The 22,661-nt window shown below is 39.9% G+C and overlaps 1 protein-coding gene across 7 annotated transcripts in view; it reads left to right on the top strand.

Moving 5' to 3' along the window:
* LOC122551555 (mitogen-activated protein kinase kinase kinase 20-like) overlaps nt 1-22,661 on the top strand; it is a 143,682-nt gene that overhangs the window by 81,351 nt on the left and 39,670 nt on the right. For 6 of the 7 annotated variants that reach the window (XM_087989015.1, XM_087989012.1, XM_087989014.1 and 3 more), the window contains 5 exons: nt 1,324-1,459; nt 13,557-13,601; nt 14,157-14,187; nt 14,278-14,417; nt 16,717-16,779. In XM_087989015.1, the coding sequence (XP_087845141.1) occupies nt 1,324-1,459; nt 13,557-13,601; nt 14,157-14,187; nt 14,278-14,417; nt 16,717-16,779 (415 nt within the window). Of the gene's footprint in view, nt 1-1,323; nt 1,460-2,479; nt 3,260-13,556; nt 13,602-14,156; nt 14,188-14,277; nt 14,418-16,716; nt 16,780-22,661 lie in introns of those variants that run through there. The other variant, XM_043693612.2, reaches the window with a different exon arrangement.

Genomic DNA, 22,661 nt, shown 5'->3' with positions numbered 1-22,661 from the left:
AGATTACTTACAGTGTGGAAACGGGCCCTTCGGCCCAACAAGTCCACACTGCCCCTTCGAAGCGCAACCCACCCATACCCCTACATTTACCCCTTACCTATCACTACGGGCAATTTAGCATGGCCAATTCACCTGACCTGCACATCTTTGGAGTATGGGAGGAAACCGGAGCACCCGGAGGAAACCCACGCAGACACGGGGAGAACGTGCAAACTCCACACAGTCAGTCGCCTGAGGCGGGAACTGAACCTGGGTCTCTGGCGCTGTGAGGCAGCAGTGCTAACCACTGTGCCACCGTGCCGCCCATAGTGGAAAACATCGGCCATAGATCATGGTTCCTGGAGATGCAACATCAAAAGTGCAACAGGGACCTTTGAGACTAATTAAGAACAAGAATGATAGATAAAAAGAGGAAAAGGATAGATCCAAATGTCTCCAGCAGCAACTTCACCTGCCTCTGCTTTGGGAGAATTTGCCAGTTTTGTGTAGCCTTGATTCAGCACCAATAAGCCTGCAAGCACTGAGTATACCCTCTCTAAAGTCTTCATCCACTAAACAATAGTTGGAAGTAGACATTACACAAGAAGTGATACAAATGGTAGAGTTTACTAGAAATGTGATCTTGGAATGGCAATTGTGGACCATGGAAGCATTGGGGAGTGGGTCCTTAGGTGTGTTGTTCAACGCTATATGTTAAAAAAAAAACTTCTGCTGGAAAACATTTTTGCAAGAAGAGGATAATGAGTAAAATAATGTAGCAAAATAAATGTGCAAAGTAGGGAATTGCCCAGAAAATTTATAGAAGCTATTACATTGTTTGGTCCATAAATTTACATATTTATCGGTATACTTCTCTGTATAAACAAAATATGCATAGTGATGAATTACTATGTATCCTTAAATGATGTTTATTGATTTGCTTAGCCTTGTTAACCATTGTCTGCTTTAAAATTCTCGTTTAGAAATAGCCGAAGATTGTTGTGCATGGAGCTAATACAGTAATACTATAACAAGACTGGGGGATTGTGGCTAAGATATGCCACCAGTCCCAGTTATGGTAACCATTTTACAGTGACACTGGGAAAACCTCCATGCAAAGTTTCTGTTACTAGTCTGTTTCAATCTATAACAAGGTGCCTTTAAACAAATACTTTATATATTTATATTTATAAATATTTTGCACGTGTCTAATTCAAAATATTGTGGCACCAACCCAGTATTTGTTCTGATTATCTAGGAAGACAGTGAAATTTAATTAGGATTTAAGTGGGAATCTAAAACAAATTTATTCTCGTTAACAAGTGCTGTAATTGTTTCCTACAGATGTGAGATAGAGGCCACTTTAGAAAGACTAAAGAAACTGGAACGAGATCTGAGCACAAAAGAACAGGAGTTGAAGGAACGAGAAAGACGTTTGAAAATGTGGGAGCAAAAGTTGGTGGAGCAGTCCAGTGCACCTGTAAGTAATCAAAGCTATATCATTAACTGTAATTTTTTAAATGCTACAACTACTATTCACATTTTCCTCTGCTTCAAAAATTACTTATTACACATGTAATAAAAATGTAATAAATGTTCTCCTGCATAAATGATGGATAATCTATTTTACCAGCAAGTATGGGGCAAAGTATTGACATACGCCCTCGGAAGCCCCTGTCCTTTATGGTGACATCACTCCAATTTCTTCACATTTTCTTCTAACTACATCATGTGATTTTCTGGAAAATGAGGGAAAAATAATTTTTCCTATTCAACCACTGGCCACAGCATTCCAGTAAACATTTTACAGTTTTACGTAAGCTTAGGCAATTGAAAAATCTCAACTGTATAAGGTCTTAGTTTCACAAATTGTGTAAGTCCCAGACTGTCATAAATAATGACAATGTACATATTGGGTTTTCAACCTTATCCAGAAATGATTCAATTTAATGTGAGGATTCTTATTTAATAATCATCAAAACTTATGAAATTTCCTCTTAAAAGTTATTATGCCAGAAAATGTTGGGACAAAATGTATTACCCACATATACATATGATAGGAACAAAATGGCCCACATCTGTTAATTTACATCTGAATTTTAAGTTAATTAATTAAGATTAATAGTGTTCATCAAAAAAATCCAACAGAGTAGAGGAGGACTCCATTGGTTGTAGTAAATATTTTAAGTTAGCTGCTATTAGAAGATAAGTGAAAAAAATGTCTAAGACACCTGCAAGAGAAAGTGATGTGCTGTTACAAGGCCAGTGGTCACAAAAAACTTTCCCAATTAAGTTGGCTAGCTCATAGTATTACCCATTAAATGTGGAGGAGGACTTTACTGGAAGGTTAAGAATTGCTGCATATATGGTGAGTAATCACAAGCTAATAAAAAAATCAATTTTGTGCTTTTTCTAAATATTCTCCAATGCTGATATTTAATCTTTTGTTTGCTGTTGTGTTCATCTATGGTCTCTCTCTCTCTCTCCTCTTTTTACTTAGCTTTTCTTACCTCTTACTGCAAGGTTTTCTGAAGAGTCTTTCTATGAGTCTAAGACAGAGGAGTCAAACAGTACAGAGATGTCATGTCAGATCACAGCTACCAATAACGAGAAGGTAGATGGCATGAACGAAAGTCTGCAGAAAATGATGAGTGGTTTTGGCAATATCCTGTCTATGAACCTAGCAGGACCTGTCATGCAGTCTGGGATTCAGATAGATATGCAAGCCAAGCAGAATTCCTCCAAATCAACTTGTGTCAGAAAGGGGAAAAAAATCAATATGACAATGGATTTTGATCACTGGTCATATGATAGTAATTAAATCTGAGCACATAAAGCTTTTGAACATTATTAAAGCAACCAACTGTATTAGCCTAGTGAATGTTTGTTTTCCACAGCAATTCTAAACAATACAAATATTAATATATCCAGCTTAGTGTCTTATTTATGCTGTGAGCTTACAGTACTTTATTAAGCATAATGCATGGCAGAAATTGAAGCATTGTTACTTTATTAGAATATCAATCTAAACACTGAAAAGTAGTGCAGCCATTCATGAAACGAAATGTTCTAAAGTTTAAAAAGTTAAAGATAATTGTAAGTAGAGTGTTTCGATATCAACTTTTCATTACCGGAGCTCATTTTTATAAGACCTGAAAATATTTATACAACATTTGAGATTATTTACAGTTTGAAGGCTGTTTTAATATGGACGTCTTTTCTGTGTTTTGTGTTACCTATTTTCTATTCCTTTTTTCAATAAACTTAATTTAGTAGCTTATTCACAATTGTCTGGGTTCTCTTTCCTTCAGAGTAGTAATTTTGAAAGAAAATATTTTGTATGCCTGTTTTCTAATACTGTGTATGCTACTTTCACTTCTACTTAGTATTCAGCTATTAAATCCATGCTTTTTAATCTATCCTGCTATACATATTCTAGATGCTTCTCCATGAGAACCTGGTCACCTTCCTAGTTAGTGGAACAGAGCCCTGCATTCTACTGCTGCTCAGTAAACCAGTATTTATGACTCCAAATTTTTAATAGGCTGTGTTTCAGCCATTTTTGAGACCTGAAATGCAATGTAAAATGAACATTTTGGCTGTTCTGACATGGATAATTTGATTCCTTTACATTTAATTTTATGTCTGAACACTAGTTGAATATATTGTTTAGCTAATATATTTGTTTGGGACATTGACCATTACAAATATTGTCCTGGCAAATGGATACCAAATACTTAATCTAATTACTACTATTTTATCATATTTTTATACACACTTGTTGAGAGTTTTTATCTTAGTCTAGTTTTGGAAAATAGAGCTAACCTTTTATTTGCAGTAAGTAACAAAGAAATGAAGATTATGGTCAATCAGTGACACAAGATAAAGAGAAATTGATCCACAAACCTAATTTTAATTGTATCTAATTAAAACAAAACTGACCTTAAAGGTGGAGTTAGTATTTCATTCCATTCATTGTATTAAACTTCTTTTGGTTTCCCTGATGTAACTTATTCTTGTGGCTAGAGCTCAAAATAATTGCTGATGTTGAACTAAGAGTGAATGAAAGTATCTCTGAAACCATAATAAGAAATTTTCTTTGCTGGAATTAAAGTTAGGTTTTATTGTCACGTACTCAAATACAGGAGTAGTGACAAATGTATAAAGTCACCATTTTCAGTGACACCTCAGGTACATAGGTGCCTAGGTACAAAATCTTAAGTATAACTTATAAAAATAAAGAAATAAAGTTTAAAATTCAGCATGACAGACCTTCTAAAGCAGACAAAGAGAGAGAAAAAATAAAAGCAGACAGAGCAAACAAGTCTGCACTGGACTTCAACTTGGGTCCATGCTGGGTTTCATCTGGAGGCTGGGAGTCCGCGTTGGTTTACTGCATGTGATTTTAGGAGAAAGTTAAGCCAGGATGACCTTGCAATCTCACATTAGCAATTAGAGTACTCTAGCCATTTAATAAGAAATTACAGAGTTTAATGGGAGGATAAAATAGGAGTAATATGAACACTGGCTTCTTTGTCACTCATGATTCATTCATTGCTCTCTACATATGGTTAATCAAAGGTATAATCAAAACCATATTTAATCTGCTAGTATCTCCGATGTTTAAAGTATTTTAACAGCTCTTCCACTTAAGTTAACTTTAAAAAGGGGTTGTTTCAGTTTCCAGATGCATAATACAATCTGCCAAAATTTTTGCTATTTGCATTCTTCAGAATAATTCAGTAACCTAGTCAAGACTTTGTCGACAGCGCCTCATTCCTGAAGTCAAAACTGGAGTTGTGCACCTTTCTACTTTCTCTCTCTTTGCCCTTAGGCTTCCAGTTGTAATTAAAATTCAAAGTGCTCATAATACGCATGTGAAACATATTTAATTTTGCAGCAGGAAAGCTTCTCATTGGTGAAATATGGAGTAAGCTGACATCATTAGAATGCGAATTAGACAGTGAAAAGTGTACAAAGTCATCATTTCTGGTGCCATCTTAGATACAAAGGTGCCTAGATACAAATTTTAGTATAAGTTAGAAAAATACAGAAGTTAAAAGTTCAGCACTACAGTCCTTCTAAAGCAGAGAAAGAGAGAAAACAAAAGTAGACGGACCAGACATGTCTGTGCTAGTTTACTGTTTAAAAGAATGTTAAGCTAGGATGACCTTGGGATCTCGCATAAGCAATTAGAGTGCCCTGGCCTGAAGATGGCGGTGGAGTAGCAGCGCAGCATGCAGGCTTCTGCCTGGAGTTCATCTGCTCCATCCGCTTTTACATTTCTTTGCTCTTCTCTCACTGTTTTAAAATCCTTTCTGGAATCTACTCACCTTCCGTGGAGCAAGCGAGACCGACATGGTGGAGAATGAGATCCCTGGCATCTGTGGCTACAATGAGAACAGGCAGGAAATAGATTGAGTTTGCCACAGTCTGAAGGTGAGGTCCCCCTCAGGGGAGATATGGAGGTGGGACCCCCTCAGGAGCAGTATGGAGATGAGACACCCCCTCAGGGGCGGTGTGGAGGTGAGACCCCCTCCGGGGCGGTGTGGAGGTGAGATCCCCCCCTCATGGGCGGTGTGGAGGTGAGACCCCCGCTCCGGGGCGGTGTGGAGATGAGACCCCCACTCATGGGCAGTGTGGAGGTGAGACCCCCCCTCATGGGCGGTGTGGAGGTGAGACGCCCCCTCAGGGGCAGTGTGGAGACACCCCCCCCTCAGGGGCGATATGGAGGTGAGACCCCCCCCAAGGGCGGTGTGGAAAAGAGACCCCCCCCCTTCAGGGGCAGTGTGGAAATGAAACCCCCCCTCAGGGGCGGTGTGGAAGTGAGACCTCCCCTCAGGGGCGGTATGGAGACGAGACCGCCCCTCAGGAGCAGTGTGGAGGTGAGACCCCTTCCTCAGGGACAGTGTGGAAGTGAGACCCCCCTCAGGGGCAGTGTGGAAGAGAGACCCCCTCCTCGGGGCGGTGTGGAGACAAGAACCCTCCATGGGGGCAGTGTGGAGGTGAGACACACACCCCCTCAGGGGCGGTGTGGAGACGAGACCCCCCCTCAGGGGCAGTGTCGAGGTGAGACACTCTCCCACCCCCCCCCCCCCCCCCCCCCCCCCAGGGGCGGTGTGGAGATGAGACTCCCTCCGGGGCGGTGTGGAGGTGAGACTCCCCTCATGGGCGGTGTGGAGGCGAGACCCCCCCTCCGGGGCGGTGTGGAGATGAGACCCCCCCCTCAGGGGCAGTGTGGAGGTGAGAACCCCCCTCAGGGGCAGTGTGGAGGTGAGAACCCCCCTCAGGGGCAGTATGGAGACGAGACACCCCTCAGGGGTAGTGTGGAGGTGAGACCCCCCCCTCAGGGCGGTGTGGAGGTGAGACCATCCATCAGGGGCAGTGTGGAGACGAGACCCCCCTCAGGGGCAGTGTGGAGGTGAGACCCCCCCTCAGGGGCAGTGTGGAGGTGAGACCCCCCCTCAGGGGCAGTATGGAGGTGAGACCTCCCCCCTCAGGGGCAGTGTGGAGACGAGACCCCCCTCAGGGGCAGTGTGGAGACGAGACCCCCCCTCAGGGGCAGTGTGGAGGTGAGACCCCCCCTCAGGGGCAGTATGTGGGTGAGACCTCCCCCCCCCTCAAGGGTGGTGTGGAGACGAGACACCCCTCGGGGTACTGTGGAGGTGAGACCCCCCGCTCGGGGCGGTGTGGAGGTGAGACCCCCCCTCAGGGGCGGTGTGGAAATGAAATCCCCCTCAGGGGCAGTGTGGAAGTGAGACTCCCCCCTTCCCCCCCCCATCAGGGGCGGTGTGGAAGTGAGACCCCCCCCCCCTGTCAGGGGCGGTGTGGAAGTGAGACCCCACCCCCTCAGGGGTGGTGTGGAAAAGAAATCCCCCTCAGGGGCGGTGTGGAAGTGAAACCCCCCCCTCAGGGGCGGTGTGGAAGTAAACCCCCCCCCTCAGGGGCGGTGTGGAACCTCCCCTCAGGGGCGGTGTGGAGACGAGACCCCCCTCAGGAGCAGTGTGGAGGTGAGACAAGAACCCCCCATGGGGGCAGTGTGGAGGTGAGACACACCCCCCTCAGGGGTGGTGTGGAGACGAGACCCCCCCCCCCTCAGGGGCAGTGTGGAGGTGAGACACTCTTCCCCCCCCCCCCCCCCCCCCCCAGGGGCGGTGTGGAGGTGAGACACTCCCCACCCACCCCCAGGGGCGGTGTGGAGACGAGACACCCCCCTCAGGGGCGGTGTGGAGGTGAGACCCTCCCCCCTCAGGGTTGGTATGGAGGTGAGACCCACCCCCCTTAGGGGCAATGTGGAGGTGAGACCCCCCCTTTATGGGCAGTGTGGAGGCGAAGCCCTCTGGGAATGGTGTGGAGGCAAGGCTCCCCCCCCCCCCCCCCCACCCCTGCTGGGGGGGGGGGAGTGCAGTGTGGAGGCAAGGGACCCCCCACTCAGAGGTCTGGTATGGATGCTTGAAACACTGCAATTCTGGACTTGTTTTTACTTCTTGGTTTTTCTCATTTATTCCTGAGATTTTGTACTTCGGTACCTTGTACTTAAGATGGCACCATAAGTGGCGACTTTGTAAACGTTTCATTGCACTGATGTGAACACATGTGACAATGAATCTAATTGACATTGCATCTACATGTAGCTTATTGAAGAGTCTCCTGGACAAACTGGGTGGTTTTGTATCACAGCTGCAACTTTCTCCCCAATTCTGTTTCCATTAACATAACATTTCAGAGCACAAAGGTGGCATGGATACTTTTGCAGTCCCTGTTTATTGATTATGCATATTAATGCCAAGTGCTGTACCCACCATTCTGTGGGACATGTCTGAACTTGCAGGATTAGCTGGCCCTCCCTTCTGTGTATTGTGATACTGACCCTACCTTTCATATCCTAATTTTGACTGACTAACCATACCACCTCACCCAGGACACCAGGACCCTCCCACTCCTTCAGACCCCCAATCTTCCCCCCACCTTTTGTCCTCCTCTATATCCATTTCCTAACCTTCCATGCCTTGCATCCCACTCCACAACCCCCTTCACCATTGACTCCTCCTTTCCAGTCCTGAGTCTCCTTGCTCCCCTACATTGTGCCTAAACCAGGAAAACTGCTGTTCACATACAATAGTACAAATACAACAGATGCACATAAACTTCAGACAAAACTGTGAACCAAGCACCTTGAAAATCTAGTGCAATGCCGACTTTGCCCTGAAGATTGGACTTTAAGTTGTTTCACATTAATGAATATTCATACAATGCAAATAAATTTTAAAAAATGAATCCCTGCCACAGGCTGGTGTAATGCTAAAAGGCCACGAACACACCACTTATTTTTATCTAGTATCTCAACATGCCATCCAGAAATCAAAATTTTGCATCCTACCTAACTCAGTCAATCCATGTGCCATTTTAGCCTGAACATATAGATGCCAGAAAATCTCCTCATCCTAGTTTAAACTTGGAAAAATCTCTCCTATTGTATTTTGTTACAAATGCAAAGATACTTAGCTGTTATCCAATTTAAATCCAGCAAAATGGAAATGAAAGTATCAATAACAAATGGATTTGGATATGTACTCTCAGATTCTTAAATGATTAATGCAATTGTTTTATCATTTAGGTTCTCGATAATTGAATAGACTAATGATTTGCACACCTCGTCTGGCTCCATTTTAGGATTAACTTTTCTTATGAAAAAATAAATCTTCTTGTACCTTTTCTGCTATAGATTATTTACACAGAATTGTTCATGTTAACTTGTCCTCTACAGCAACTAACCATGCTAACAACAGAATTGTTTTAACGTGCCTCCTCATATTCTTTGTCTTAAGATGTGTGCAAATCAGTACAATCCGTATCAAAACAACTATCTCAAATCAAAGTAAATATTTTAGGTTCAATGAATGTAATTGGTGTTGTCCCTTCTAGTAGTCCATTTTTTTCATTATAAATAATGGTGACTTGGACCAATCTTTGCAACATCAAAAATGATTCAAATGACATCTATGTATATGGTGTCTTTAATGAACATCCAAAGCACCTCTATTTGAAATTGACAAAATATTTCAGTTGCAACATTTTTACTACAATTCCCAGTGTTGTAAGAACAAAATAAAATAGTGTATTCATTTTGTTATCTTAGTATTAATTAAATTAAGTAAAGCTGGACCATTAAGTATCAGTGGTCAGTGTGGAAAACTTCATAGATGAGAGTGCCACCTACTGGAAATAACATGTTTATCACAAGTGCATGGGGAAAAAAAATCAATTTTTCCATATTTAAGTTTAATTTCAGCTTAGCTCCCTCATTACTTAATGTAACACTGACCTGTTCAGAACAGAATCTTCAATTCACCTCCTGGTCTTTGCTGTGATTTATTTTTATCAGTTAGCAGTCCAAGTGCTTTCAGTGCCTTTTGTTTGCAGAAAGAAGATATCATCCAGGTTTCCTTCTAACTGTTAGCTATGACCATCTCAAAATGTTGCACAAAAGGGCAACCAGGCAAAAAGTGCAACAAGGCCAAAGGAAATATTAGGACAGGTGCTTAAAAGTTTAGTCAAAAGCTATGTTTTAAGGATCATCTTAAAGGAAGAGGTGGAAAACTTTAGGAGAAGATGCCAACGGTCAAGACCTAGACAGGAAATGACATAACCATCATTGGGACGAGAGGCCATAGTGGTGGATATCAGAATCACTAAGGCTTGTAGAGCTGGAGGAGTCATGTTATTGGGAGGGGGATCGATGGGTTTAGAGAAAGGGTGAATCCCAAATATGTAGGTCCACATATATAGTTCACATATATGCATACATGTATGCAATTAATTGGATGACTAGAGTCCCCATGGATGTATGCCACAATGTGAAGGATAAAAAGAAACTGATAAAAATTGATTTTTTTTCCTTCACAAACTTGTTTATTCACAGTTAATGAAGTATTTTTGGAGTGTAGATGCATAATTATCGTTGCATATTATCAAACACATAAAGTGCATTTTTTATACTGTGTAGTTTTGCTTCTGTGTTTGCAAATATTGATAATTCAATTTACCTAGTATAGCTAATTATTACTAGTCCTATTTATTTCTGAATACCGTTCACTCTTTTTAGATAGCCATCACCAGAGTGGCATTTTGGGAACAGCAGGCAAAGATTTTCAACACTACTGACTAAACTATCTCTATTTTTTTACACTGCTGAGCATGGTTGAAAGCAAGTTAAAGCTAACCTCAGCTCGCCACATATGTTCCTGCAGTTTATTTTGGGTTACTAAATTCCATCTTGAGCAGCATAGTACTTCAACTATGGATTTCAATGAAAGACAATTCTAATTTATTTTTGGGAAGGTGGAAGAATATTTATTACCATGACCTGGCTGCTGCCCATTGGAGTTTTCACAGAAGCTAGCAAAATCTGCTCACCAACCATTAATTTATTTATTCAGACAAAACCAAAATTTGGATTCAGAAGATATATTGTAAGACATACTGGCATGTGTTGCATTTTTATTATTTAGTGTATGGTATCTCTAATCTTTCAATATTATAATTTCTAAAGAATACAAAACAAGTCTGTTTGCATGTTTAGTGGATTTTGATTTACCTCAGTATTTCCATATTATAATAATTTCCATATTATAAATTACTATTATACTTGAGACAAATTTAAAGGCAAGTATTGAGGAAATAAGTGATAGATTGAAGAGAAGATGCTACCTGTATTTATATAAATGATAGGTATTTAACATAAAGTGTTAACGTTATCTCACAATACAGCATAACTTACAATGCAATGCATTGTGGCAGAAAGAGTTTTGTCCTTCAATGAAGACATGCACCATATCATAACAGTACAAGACGTTTATGTTTTATGACACCTATGAATGCAATGTGAATAATACATTTTCTCTGTCCTTTGTTATTTTCCCCTGCTTCTTTAACCCACCCAGGGTGAATAAGAAATCAATTTTTCTGCCAAGGTGTACAAGTCCATTTTTATATTTTAAAAGTATGTACATCACAAAAACTCAATTTTCTAAATGAAAACAAGAAAAAGATTTTTGCAAGTACTGTATTTGGTTCAGCAGGACTGCATAATTACCTGTTGTCATTTTAACCACAAACATTGAAAACCAACACTTGCATTTCTTAGCTTTCAAAATATTCCATAATTTCAAATAAATCTCACCATCGTATCTAAAACTCTTATACCGGAATAAGTTAAATTGTACAAACCTGCTTGGTGAGAGGGTGGCTTTAACAATAGCACAAAATTGAGGCCGGCCTTTGTAAATCACTTGCAGTTTTGACATTTGAATTAGAAGGCCAATCTCAATTGTGTATTAAGGAGGGGTTTTTTTTCCCTAATTCTCTCTTGTGAGTGATGTAACTGTTGATTAATTAAGAATTAAGTTAAATTACCAAAGTGCCATACTGATTATAATGTTAACTTTTTTTTTTAGACTTTGCATTTGGGAATTATTCACTAAAGGTTCTGAACATTGAATTTATATGCACTTTTAAACAATTCTAAATTAATAGTTGGTGAAAAATGTTCAGGCAAGTTTCTAAATATTAACAGTATTAAAATCACTGAAAATAATATTTTCTGCACAGGACTTTCCATCATCAAGATTGATTATTAGAGGGGTTTTTTTCTGTCATTGAGAAAAGTTTTGTTCTAGAAATTGCTAAGTTACTTATTTAAATGTAAAATTGCCATAGTCTTACCAGACTATAGAGATGACTGGTGGGAGTTTAACCTGAGGGTCACTATGCCTAAGATGACAAGTGCAGGAATTGAACCCATACTGCTGGCATCACTGTGCATCACAAATAAGGCAGTCAACCAACTGAACTAATTGACACCTTATTACTTTCTTAACTAAAGTGACAGTATTATGTTTTGTACCAGAGTTTTTTTGATTAGATTAGATTCCCTACAGTATGGAAACAGGCCCTTCGGCCTGAAAAGTCCACACCAACCCTCCGAAGAGCAAACCACCCAGACCCACTCCCCTACATTTACCCCTGACTAATGTACCTAACACTATGGGTAATTTAGCATGGCCAATTCACTTAACCTACACATCTTTGGATTGTGGGAGGAAACCGGAGCACCTGGAGGAAACCCATGCAGACACGGGGAGAATGTGCAGACTCCATGTAGACAGTCGCCTGAGATGGGAATTGAACCCGGGTCCCTGGTGCTGTGAGGCAGCAATGCTAACCACTTAGCCACCATATGGAGTTGATGTATGGATTTAAATGTTACTAAAACTTAAACAATGTTATAGCTTACTTCATTTTAACACAATTATAGTTACAAATTTGGACGTACAATAAATGAAAATCAATACCATGGCCCTAAGATAAGAAGATCGGTGAATTTTTAAAGGCAATGCTGTACATGAATGCTATATCATCGAATAATGCATATGAATTATGATTACAAAGTAGTGCCATTAAATAGAAATAAAATTATGTAGCTTTTAAATTCTGATGTTATTGTGAAAGAGATTATTACCCCCAGATACTTTACTGAAGCTATCCAACACAAAACATCTTGCATGTTTTGGTGAACCCCATTATAGTTGCAATAGATGTTTGAATTTCTAATCATTACTAGGTAATGTGGTCAGAACCTTTTAGAGACCAGAGCACTGTAAAATGAAAATCCAGTTCATAAGAATGAGCAACTTTTCTATTTGGAAAATATTAAGATGTAATTGTCTGAGGTGGTTCGGCATCTCTTTGAGTGTAGTATAAGTTCTACATCCGGGACCCAGATTAGAATTCTAATACTGACCAACATTCACATCTAGCTACCTAGCGTCTGCAGTTGCCCACTCCTCAGGTCTGTTCTTGGGATTGTCTCTCTGTATCAATCCATTTCGCTTCAGAAGTTTGAAAGAATCATGTTGGAATTTTTGTAATGTACAATGCATTCCTCTTATTAATGAAGAAAAAATAGTGTTGAAATGTGTGACTTCAAACCTAAACAGTGCTACCCAGTTATAAGAGGAAGGTGTGGAATGAAGAGAGCTAAAAAAGGAGGAACTACAATGAAGATGAAAAACAGTGTTCTTCTTTAGAATGTTTTACAAAGTAGTTACCAACTGTGATATTAAAATGAACATCAATACCATGAAATTCCATCCCAATGACTAAATTAGAATTTCAAACTACTGCAGTGAATTTACTCAGCAGATGCAGGAAACTCAAATTTCCTCACAATTACAGTGCAAGAACCGACTTGCACTTTAAAAGCTGAGCAAGATTATGATGGTGGCAGATACATGAAGGTTTGACAGCCCGCTCTGATCTGTTTGAGATCCTGGCACAAAATCTCTGCCAACATGTTTTTTTTTGAAACAAGGCTATTATGACAGGTGATAATCAGAAATACATATGCATGGGATTCAGCATCTTCAATAAAGATAATAAATGGCCTTGTTACATAAAGTACTGTTAAAAAAATCACATCCCCAATTTTGTTTCACATGTAAGTTCTCATTTCTAACCATTTTATCTATTTGAACATGATCATATTGTAATGTCTATACTTTGCTTTTGTCATACAGTTGCTGCCCTCCTTGGATATATATTCTTGGACAGAAGAGGATGTGGTAAGTATATGGTTCAATCTTTCAATTTAAAATTTTGATGTATTATAACAGTTAAATTCAATAATATAGGACAAAGACTATTAAGATTAACAGATAACTAGATTAGTTAGGAATATAATTTATCATAACAAGGTTTAAATATTTTTTCAGCAAGGAAGATATGTAAAACTAAACATGTAATGTCCAAAGTTATGCAGCTTAGGTGGATTGACCAAGCAAAAATTGACCGTTGTGTCCAGCGATATGTAGACGAGGTGGATTAGCCAGTGTAAATGTCAGGATACAGTATGGGGCTGGGGCTGGGTTAGATACTCTTCAGAGGGTCAGTGCGGATTCAATAGGCTGAATGGCTTCTTTCCACATGGTAGGCAACTGTTTCTTAACTTTCCAATAAATATTTCTTCTATGGCAATTTTTTTTAGTTGGCATTAACATTCGATATTTATCTATGCTCACCAGTACTTGGAGTTGCAGAATAGGGGTATACAAAATTAGAAATTATATTTTTTTCCTGTCCTATATTTTAATTGCTTTCATTTTATTTCTTTTGTGCAGTATTTTTGGATACAACAACTATTAGATAAAGGTAATAAAAGTTGCTATCTGTTTGCATTACTTATTCCAGTTTTGACTAATTTTGCTGATGGTATTTAGTTTTGTTATTTTGTGATCATAGGTGACACAGATTGTTACCAGAAAGGTTATGCTGAATTGTTTAAAAGTCATCACATCACTGGAAGAAGGCTACTTTTGCTAGCAGAACAAGATATGAAAGATATGGGAATACAATCCAAAGGACATATCATTCATTTAAAGGTATTAAAGTAAGAAAGATCAGATGTGAAATGACAAATATTTCAAGCAAAAAAAACTGTATAGGCAATGCTTCAGAATCTTGAACTATAGACATATTAAATTGGTAAATATTCCAATCACCAGGTAATGGAGGCCAAGAATTAGAAGTTTTTTTCTCTTTGATATCTATATCAGAACCAAGTACTTTAGTATTTTCTATTTGTATTTCACACTTCCAACATTCATGCTTTATTACAGGAACAAAGCTATATGAATAGGCCTTTCAGGTTATTCGACCTGCCCTGACATTCTGGATTTGGGTGATCAACTCCTCAATGCCATTTTCCTTCACTGTCGCCATTCCCCACATCCCTTAATGTCATTAGTCTCTAGAAACTTAACAATTTCTGTCTTGAACTAGCTTGGTTAGTGAGTGTTCAAGGTCCTCTGGAGTAGAGAATTCCAGAGATTTAACATCATCTTGAGTGAAAAAAATTCTCTTCATCTCAGTCTTTATTGAATTATGATTCGGAGATGCCGGTGTTGGACTGGGGTGTACAAAGTTAAAAATCACACAACACCAGGTTATAGTCCAACAGGTTTAATTGGAAGCACACTAGCTTTCGGAGCGACGCTCCTTCATCAGGTGACCTGATGAAGGAGCGTCGCTCCGAAAGCTAGTGTGCTTCCAATTAAACCTGTTGGACTATAACCTGGTGTTGTGTGATTTTTAACTTTATTGAATTACTCCGTCTTCTGTGATTGTGACTTACCGTCAGGAAAAACATCCCTTCTATTTCGACTCTGACGTGCCCTGTAAAAAAACTTTGTAAACTTTGATGAGATCTCCTCTCATTCTGCAAAACTTTGGAGAATATAGACCCAGTTTTCTCAATGCCTCCTAATAAGACAACCCTGCCACCACAGGGATTACTCTGGTGGGCTTCCATTGCACTCCCTCTGTAGCAAGAACATCCGTCCTTAGATAAGAAGACTCAGTATTTCAGGTGAGATCTCACCAAGGCTCCATATAACAGTAGCAAGACAATTTCTGTACTTGTATACCCTTGAAATAAATGCCAGTATACCATTCAGCTTTCTAATTGTTTGCTGCAATTGCATGCTAGATTTAGTGATGTGACTTGTAGATAATCCTTTGGACATCCATTGTTCCCAAACTCTCTCAATTTACAAAATATTCTGCTTTTCAATTTGTTCTACCAAAGTGAACTATTTCAAATTTATTTACAGTATATCCCAGCTGCCTGTTCAAGCCCATTTACTTAGCCTGTCCAAGTCTTCATGATGTCTTCTTGCATCTACCTCATAACTTATGATTTTCACCAGTTTAGGGTCATCAACAAAATTAGAAAAAATATAAACAGTCCCTACATCCATGTAACTTAAATAGATTTGACATCTGTGGACCAAGCACCGATGCTTGCAGTACCCCACAAATAACAGCTTGCTATTCTGAGAATGATCTATTTATTCCTGTTCTCTGCTTTCTTTTATTAACCAATTCTCAATCCATATTACCCCTAGTCAGATGCCCTCCAAATTTGTTTACTAACATCCTGTTTAGAAACTTAAAGTCCTTCCAAAAATCCAAATACACTACATCCACTGGTTTTCTTTTGTCTATGAAATTAATAAAATGTTCACAAAAACTCCAACAACTTTGTCAAACAGAGTTTCATTTTCATAAATCCATGTTGACTCTGCCTAATTTTGCCATTCTTTTCTAAACATTCAGTTATCATATTGTCTTTTAAACTTTCTCTTACCATTTAAGTTTCTTTATTAATTCCCTAAATATATTCTGCAAAAACCCCATTCCTGTGTGGAATGTTTAGTTGTACAGTTTTCTGAAAAAACTGAATGTTCGTGTTTCAGTTTCTGGCTTTACCCTGCTCACTGCAAAAAAAATCTTTGATATCAACAGAGGGAAAATAGGTTTCCAAATATATGTTAGGAGAAAATTCATTGCAATTTGGAATTCAGAGGAAATGCATTTATAGCAAGATGCAGAATGAATAAAATGTTTTGCTACACATATTTATGTATTCTCTGTCAGAATAACAAGATAGACTGAATAGCCTAATCCTGTCCTTATGTATCATTATATAAAAATAAAATGATTAAAAAAGAAATATTCATTTCTGAAGGATAAGAAGCTGCAGTAGTCAAAACTATTTGAACTACATCTAAAATATTTTCTGGTAAATTGACATGTTGACTGTTAGCATGTAGGTGAAAGTTGTTGAAAAGATGGAAGAGATTTCCTGCTGTTAACAGACCAATCTGTGCTCTCTTTCAGACTGAAATTGAAAAACTGACCCTTGACTACTTGAATCTATTTCACTTTCCTCCCTTAATCAAGGTAGGCAAAGAAAAGTAGTGTTATTTTCAAGTACAGTATATCTATTGTATTTTTTGCAGGCTTTACCAATTTTGTGTATGGTGCTTCATTGGTCATGATGCATTCTGGATCATTGTGATTCCTTTGCTTTTCTTTAACTTAAAATGCAGCTCTGTATTATTTTTAAAATATTAATGAGAAAATGTCATATGCAAAAGACTGACAGAAGCCTTATCACAACATGCATGCTATAGATCTATTAAGCACCTGCTGATAAGCTATAAATGTATTTTGAATTATTAGTTCCAAACTGTGAAGGTTTTCATATTTTGTACAGAATAATGTTGATTACTTGATCATGTGGGTCAGAGCTATAAGGGAATATAAAACCACTGTCTATGGTTTAAGATTTGTGTAGCACCCAGTGAACCTGACCACAAAACTAGCAAGCAATGAAATAAGCTAATTATTACACTCTGTGGTATAAAATTGATATAAGTTGTAATTGGCAGCTGTGCAATGTCTTTTTGCTGTGTTTCAGTTATTCATTAAATCTGCTGGCCCTGACGTAATCTTTATATGTAACATGTACAATAATCAACTGATTGTATATAAATGGAACAGAAACTGAAGATTTGGAAGAAAATACTTACTTTTATAAATTGAAAAACAGTATCTTCTCCACGTCTACTCTGTCCAGGCCTCTCAGAATTCTTCAAGTTTCAATGACATCTCCCCTCAAAATTCTAAACTCAATTGAGTACAGACCCAGAATCTTCAACAGCTCCTCATATGACAAGCTCTTCATCCCAGGATCATACTTGTAAGCTTCCTCTGAACTCCCTTGGAGGCTAGCACATCCTTCCTTAGATACGGAGCCAAAACTGCTCATAATAATGCATGCAGTCTGGTTCATAATATTGCATGCAATCTGACCAGAGCCTTACATAGCCTCAGCAGTACATTTCTGCTTTTACATTCTAGTCCTTTCAAAATGAATGCTAGCATTGCATTTGACATCCTAACTGCCAACTGAACGTGCATGTCAGACTTAAGAGAATCCTGAACAAGGACTTCAAATTTCTGTAGTTTTTCGCCATTTAGAAAATAATCTAATCCTGTATTCCTCCTACCAAAGTGCATAATCTCACACTTTCCCACATTGTATTCCAGCTCCCTCTTCTTTACCCATTCTCCTAACATGTCTAAAACCATCTGCAGCCTCCCCATCTCCTCAACACTACCTGTCCTTCCACCTATCTTTGGGTAATCTGAAAGTTTAGCATTAATACCGATTTGTCCAGATTGTTAATGTATAATGTGATATTGTGATCCTAACACAGATGCCGACATTAGTCACCAGCTGCCATCCTGAAAAAGACCTCTTTATCCCCACTCTCTGCCTTCTGCCAGTTAGCCAATCCTCTATTCTTGCCATACCTTACCCCTAACACTATGGGCTGTTAGCTTACTTAGCATCCTCCTACACAGCATCTTGTCAAAGGCTTTCTAGAAATCCAAATGGATCATGTTCACTGGCTCTCCTTTGTCTCACTCACTCATTACCTCCTCAAAGAATACTAACAGAATTGTCAGCTGTGATCTCCTCTTGAGCAAGCAGTGCTGACTCAGACTATATTACCAAGCACTTTCATGTACTCTCAATCTCATCCTTAATAATGGACTCTAAAATCTTACCATTGACCAAGGTCAGGCTAAATTGCCTATAGTTTCCTGTCTTCTGCTTCCCTCCCTTCTTAGACAGGGGTATTTAATCAGCCATTTTCCAGTCCTTTGAAAGTTTGCACATTCTTCCCGTGTCTGCGTGGGTTTCCTTCAGGTGCTCCGGTTTCCTCCCAAGATCCAAAGATGTGCAGGTCAGGTGAATTGACTATGATAAATTGCCCATAGTGTTAAGTGCATTAGTCAAGGGTAAACATATGGTAGGCGAATGGATCTGGGTGGGTTACTGTTCGGAGGGTCAGTGTGAACTTGGGCCTATAGGGCCTATATCCATACTGTAGGGAATCTAATCTAATCAAACCTTCCCAGACTCCAGTGATTCCTGATATATCACCACTACGAACTCCACTACCTCCTTCAGAACACTGGGGTGTAGCCCATTTGGTCTGAGTGATTTATCTGCCTTTAGACCTTCCAGCACCTTTGTCCTTAGTGAAGCCCATTACACTCACCTCTGCCCTCTGACTCTCTTGAAGTTCTAGTGTGCTACTGGTTTCTTCCACTGTACTTAGTCAGATCCTCTGCCATTTCTTTGTTCCCAGTTAGAACTTTTCCTGCCACATTTTTTGTGGTCCGATGTCCACTCTTGTCTCTCTCTTACCTTCTATGTATCTAAAGAACTTTTGCAAACTTCTGTTTTATTACAAGGTAATTTATATTTCAATTTCATCTTCTCTCCCTTTATTGCTTTCTTAGTTGTCCTCTGCTAGTTTTTAAAGGCTTCCCTATTCTCTGGCTTCCCACTAATCTTCACTACATTATCTTTTGCTTTTACCATGTCCCTGACTTTCCTTTATCAGCCATGGTTGCCTCTCATAAGTATGTTTCTTCTTCCTTGGGATGAATTTCTGCTGTGCCTCCCAAATTACACCCAGAAACCCCTGCCATTGCTGCTCAGCCATTTTTCCTGTTAGGATCCCCTTCCAATCAACTCTGGCCAGTTCCTTCCTCATGTCTTCGTAGTTATTTTCAGTCTTGGAACAAATAGTGTTTTTTTTTATTTCAGGACTTTTGATCTTAGTTCTGTTCTGTAAATCCTTTCACCGCGATAGGGTCTTATATCTGTTAGTTATACGTTTTTCTGCTAACTTAGTTTCCTATATCATTATCTAATGAAACTTGAATCACATTTGTGTCCATCCTGGAGGACATCAGCTCTCTTGAAACTGGTACTTTCTTCCTTGTAGTATCCTAGATTTCTAGATCAAGCAATCACTTTCTAATTGACAGATGTATTATCTGTTTGCAGTAGACAAGCCAGTTTATTCTCCATGACATGCCTCCTATCTGTACACATTTTTCTGTTTCCAATGAAGTCAAATGTGGCCTATATGCCTCGAGTTGTTGTTCATATTGGAACTTTTCAGTGTCCTATTGTACTTGTATGTGAAGTAAACATTTTCAGAATCTCATGTTACTGAAAGATTGCTGCTCACACATCAACGTTTCTCTTACTGGCATTGAATGTTCTGTGATAGAAAACAGGATTGAACATTTTCATCAATCCTGTGAAGCTTGACTTCCTCAGTGTTGCTAATGTTAAATATTTCCCTTGTGCCAACATCAGTATTCTCACTAGATTTGATCATCTATTTGGGTTGCACCATGAGTCTGGAAAGCCCAATAGAGTCTTCTACTGATATAAAAGCAAAATACTGCAGAGGTTGGAGCTCTGAAATAAAAACAGAATGCTCTGAAGAAACTCAGCAGGTCTAGCAGCATCTGTGGAGAGAGAAACAGAGTTAATGTTTTGAGTCAAATATGACTCTTCATTAGAACTTGAGATTCTGAAAAGGAATCATTTGGGACTTGAAATGTTAACTGTTTCGCTTTCCACAGATGCTGCCAAATCTACTGAACTACTTAAGCATTTTCTGCTTTTCTTACTGAAGTCTTCTACTGCTTAGTCAATAATAGTTTGTTCCTGGTCTAGTGTTTGGTCAGTTGTTTGCATCTCTAAAAGGTTGTCAGTCTCCTCGAACTCTTCTAATGAAAGTTCAGGTCAAGATGTGTGCAGGTTCAAAGTGAAAATGTACACTTTTGTAACGATCCAATATGAGTCACATTATCATGTGACTTGCAACATTCCTGTGCTTCTGACAGTTATTCCACCTGTACCATGTCCTCATATCTTTGTGGACTTGAACTTTTACTTCTTCAGCCATGGTAACTGATTGGACAGAAACACTTGCCCCTTAATCTCATACAAAATCAACAGAATGAACATGAACAAGTTCTGTCTCTTCTTTCTCTTCCAGATTAGCTAATTTCCCTAGGAATGCCACAGGTATTTTTGTCAACAGAGGTACCTTGTTTAATGCAGGTATCTTTTCTATTAACAGTGGGTGTCCTAATCTGTAGACCTGTTACATGTGTGATCACTTGCTCTTGGACTGCTCTACAATTGTGAATAAGAACAAAGAAAATTACAGCACAGGAACAGGCCCTTTGGCTCTCCAAGCCTGTGCTGATCCAGGTCCTCTATCTAAACCTTCCATCTATTTTCGAAGGATTTGTATCCCTTTGTTCCCTGCCCATTCATGTATCTGTCTAGATACATCTTAAATGACGCTATCATTCCTGCCCCTACCATCTCCACTGGCAACACGTTCCAGGCACCCACCACCATCTGCATGAAGCACTTTCCATGCATATCTCCCCTAAACTTGTCCCCTCTCACTTTTAACTCATGGCCCCTATTAATTCCCCTCCACTCTGGGAAAAAGTTTCTTGCTATCCACCCTGTCTACACCTCTCATGATTTTGTAGATCTCAATCAGGTCCCCCTCAACCTCCTTTCCAATGAAAATAATCCTAATCTACTCAACCTCTCCTCATAGCTAGCACCCTCCATACCAGGCAACATCTTGGTGAACCTCCTCGGCACCCTCTCCAAAGCATCAGCATCCTTTTGGTAATGTGGCGACCAGAACTGTACGCAGTATTCCAAATGTGGCCAAACCAGAGTCTTATACAACTGTAACATGACGTGCCAACTCTTGTACTCAATACTCCATCTGATGAAGGAGGGCATGTATTATGCCTGGCCACTCTACGGACCTGCATTGCCACCTTCAGGGAACAATGGACCTGAATACCCAGATCTCTCTGTACATCAATTTTCCCCAGGATCTTTCCATTTTCTGCATAGTTCGCTCTTGAATTGTGTCTCATTATACAGTCATAGAGATGTACAGCATGGAAACAGACCCTTCGGTCCAACATGTCCATGCTGACCTGCTATTCCCAACCCAATCTAGACCCACCTGCCAGCCCCTGCCCATATCCCTCCAAACCCTTCCTATTCATATACCCATCCAAATGCCTCTTAAATGTTGCCTCCACCACATCCTCTGGCAGCTCATTCTATACACGTGCCACCCTCTGCGTGAAAAAGTTGCCCCTTAGGTCTCTTTTATATCTTTCCCCTCTCACCCTAAACCTATGCCCTCTAGTTCTGGACTTCCCGACCCCAGGGAAAAGACTTTGTCTATTTATCCTATCCATGCCCCTCATAATTTTGTAAACCTCTGTAAGGTCACCCCTCAGCCTCCGACGCTCCAGGGAAAACAGCCCCAGCCTGTTCAGCCTCTCCCTGTAGCTCAGATCCTCCAATCCTGGCAACATCCTTGTAAATCTTTTCTGAACCCTTTCAAGTTTCACAACATCTTTCCGATAGGAAGGAGACCAAAATTGCACGCAGTATTCCAACAGTGGCCTAACCAATGTCCTGTACAGCCACAACATGACCTCCCAACTCCTGTACTCAATACTCTGACCAATAAAGGAAAGCATACCAAACGCTTTCTTCACTATTCTATCTACCTGCGATTCCACTTTCAAGGAGCTATGAACCTGCACTCCAAGGTCTCTTTGTTCAGCAACGCTCCCTAGGACCTTACCATTAAGTGTACAAGTCCAAAATGCAGCACCTCGCATTTATCTGAATTAAACTCCATCTGCCACTTCTCAGCCCATCTGGTCCAGATTCTGTTGTAATCTGAGGTAACCCTCTTCGCTGTCCACTACACCTCCAATTTTGGTGTCATCTGCAAACTTAGTAACTGTACCTCTTATGCTCACATCCAAATCATTTATGTAAATGACAAAAAGTAGAGGGCCCAGCACCTATCCTTGTGGCACTCCATTGGTCACAGACC

The sequence above is a fragment of the Chiloscyllium plagiosum genome, unplaced genomic scaffold (genome assembly GCF_037043375.1).
Source record: "Chiloscyllium plagiosum isolate Xiang-an unplaced genomic scaffold, Cpla_swu_hap1 HiC_scaffold_7, whole genome shotgun sequence".
Classification (NCBI taxonomy): domain Eukaryota; kingdom Metazoa; phylum Chordata; class Chondrichthyes; order Orectolobiformes; family Hemiscylliidae; genus Chiloscyllium; species Chiloscyllium plagiosum.
The sequence above is the reverse complement of the archived record's forward strand: the minus strand, read 5'-3'. Positions and strand labels throughout refer to the sequence as shown.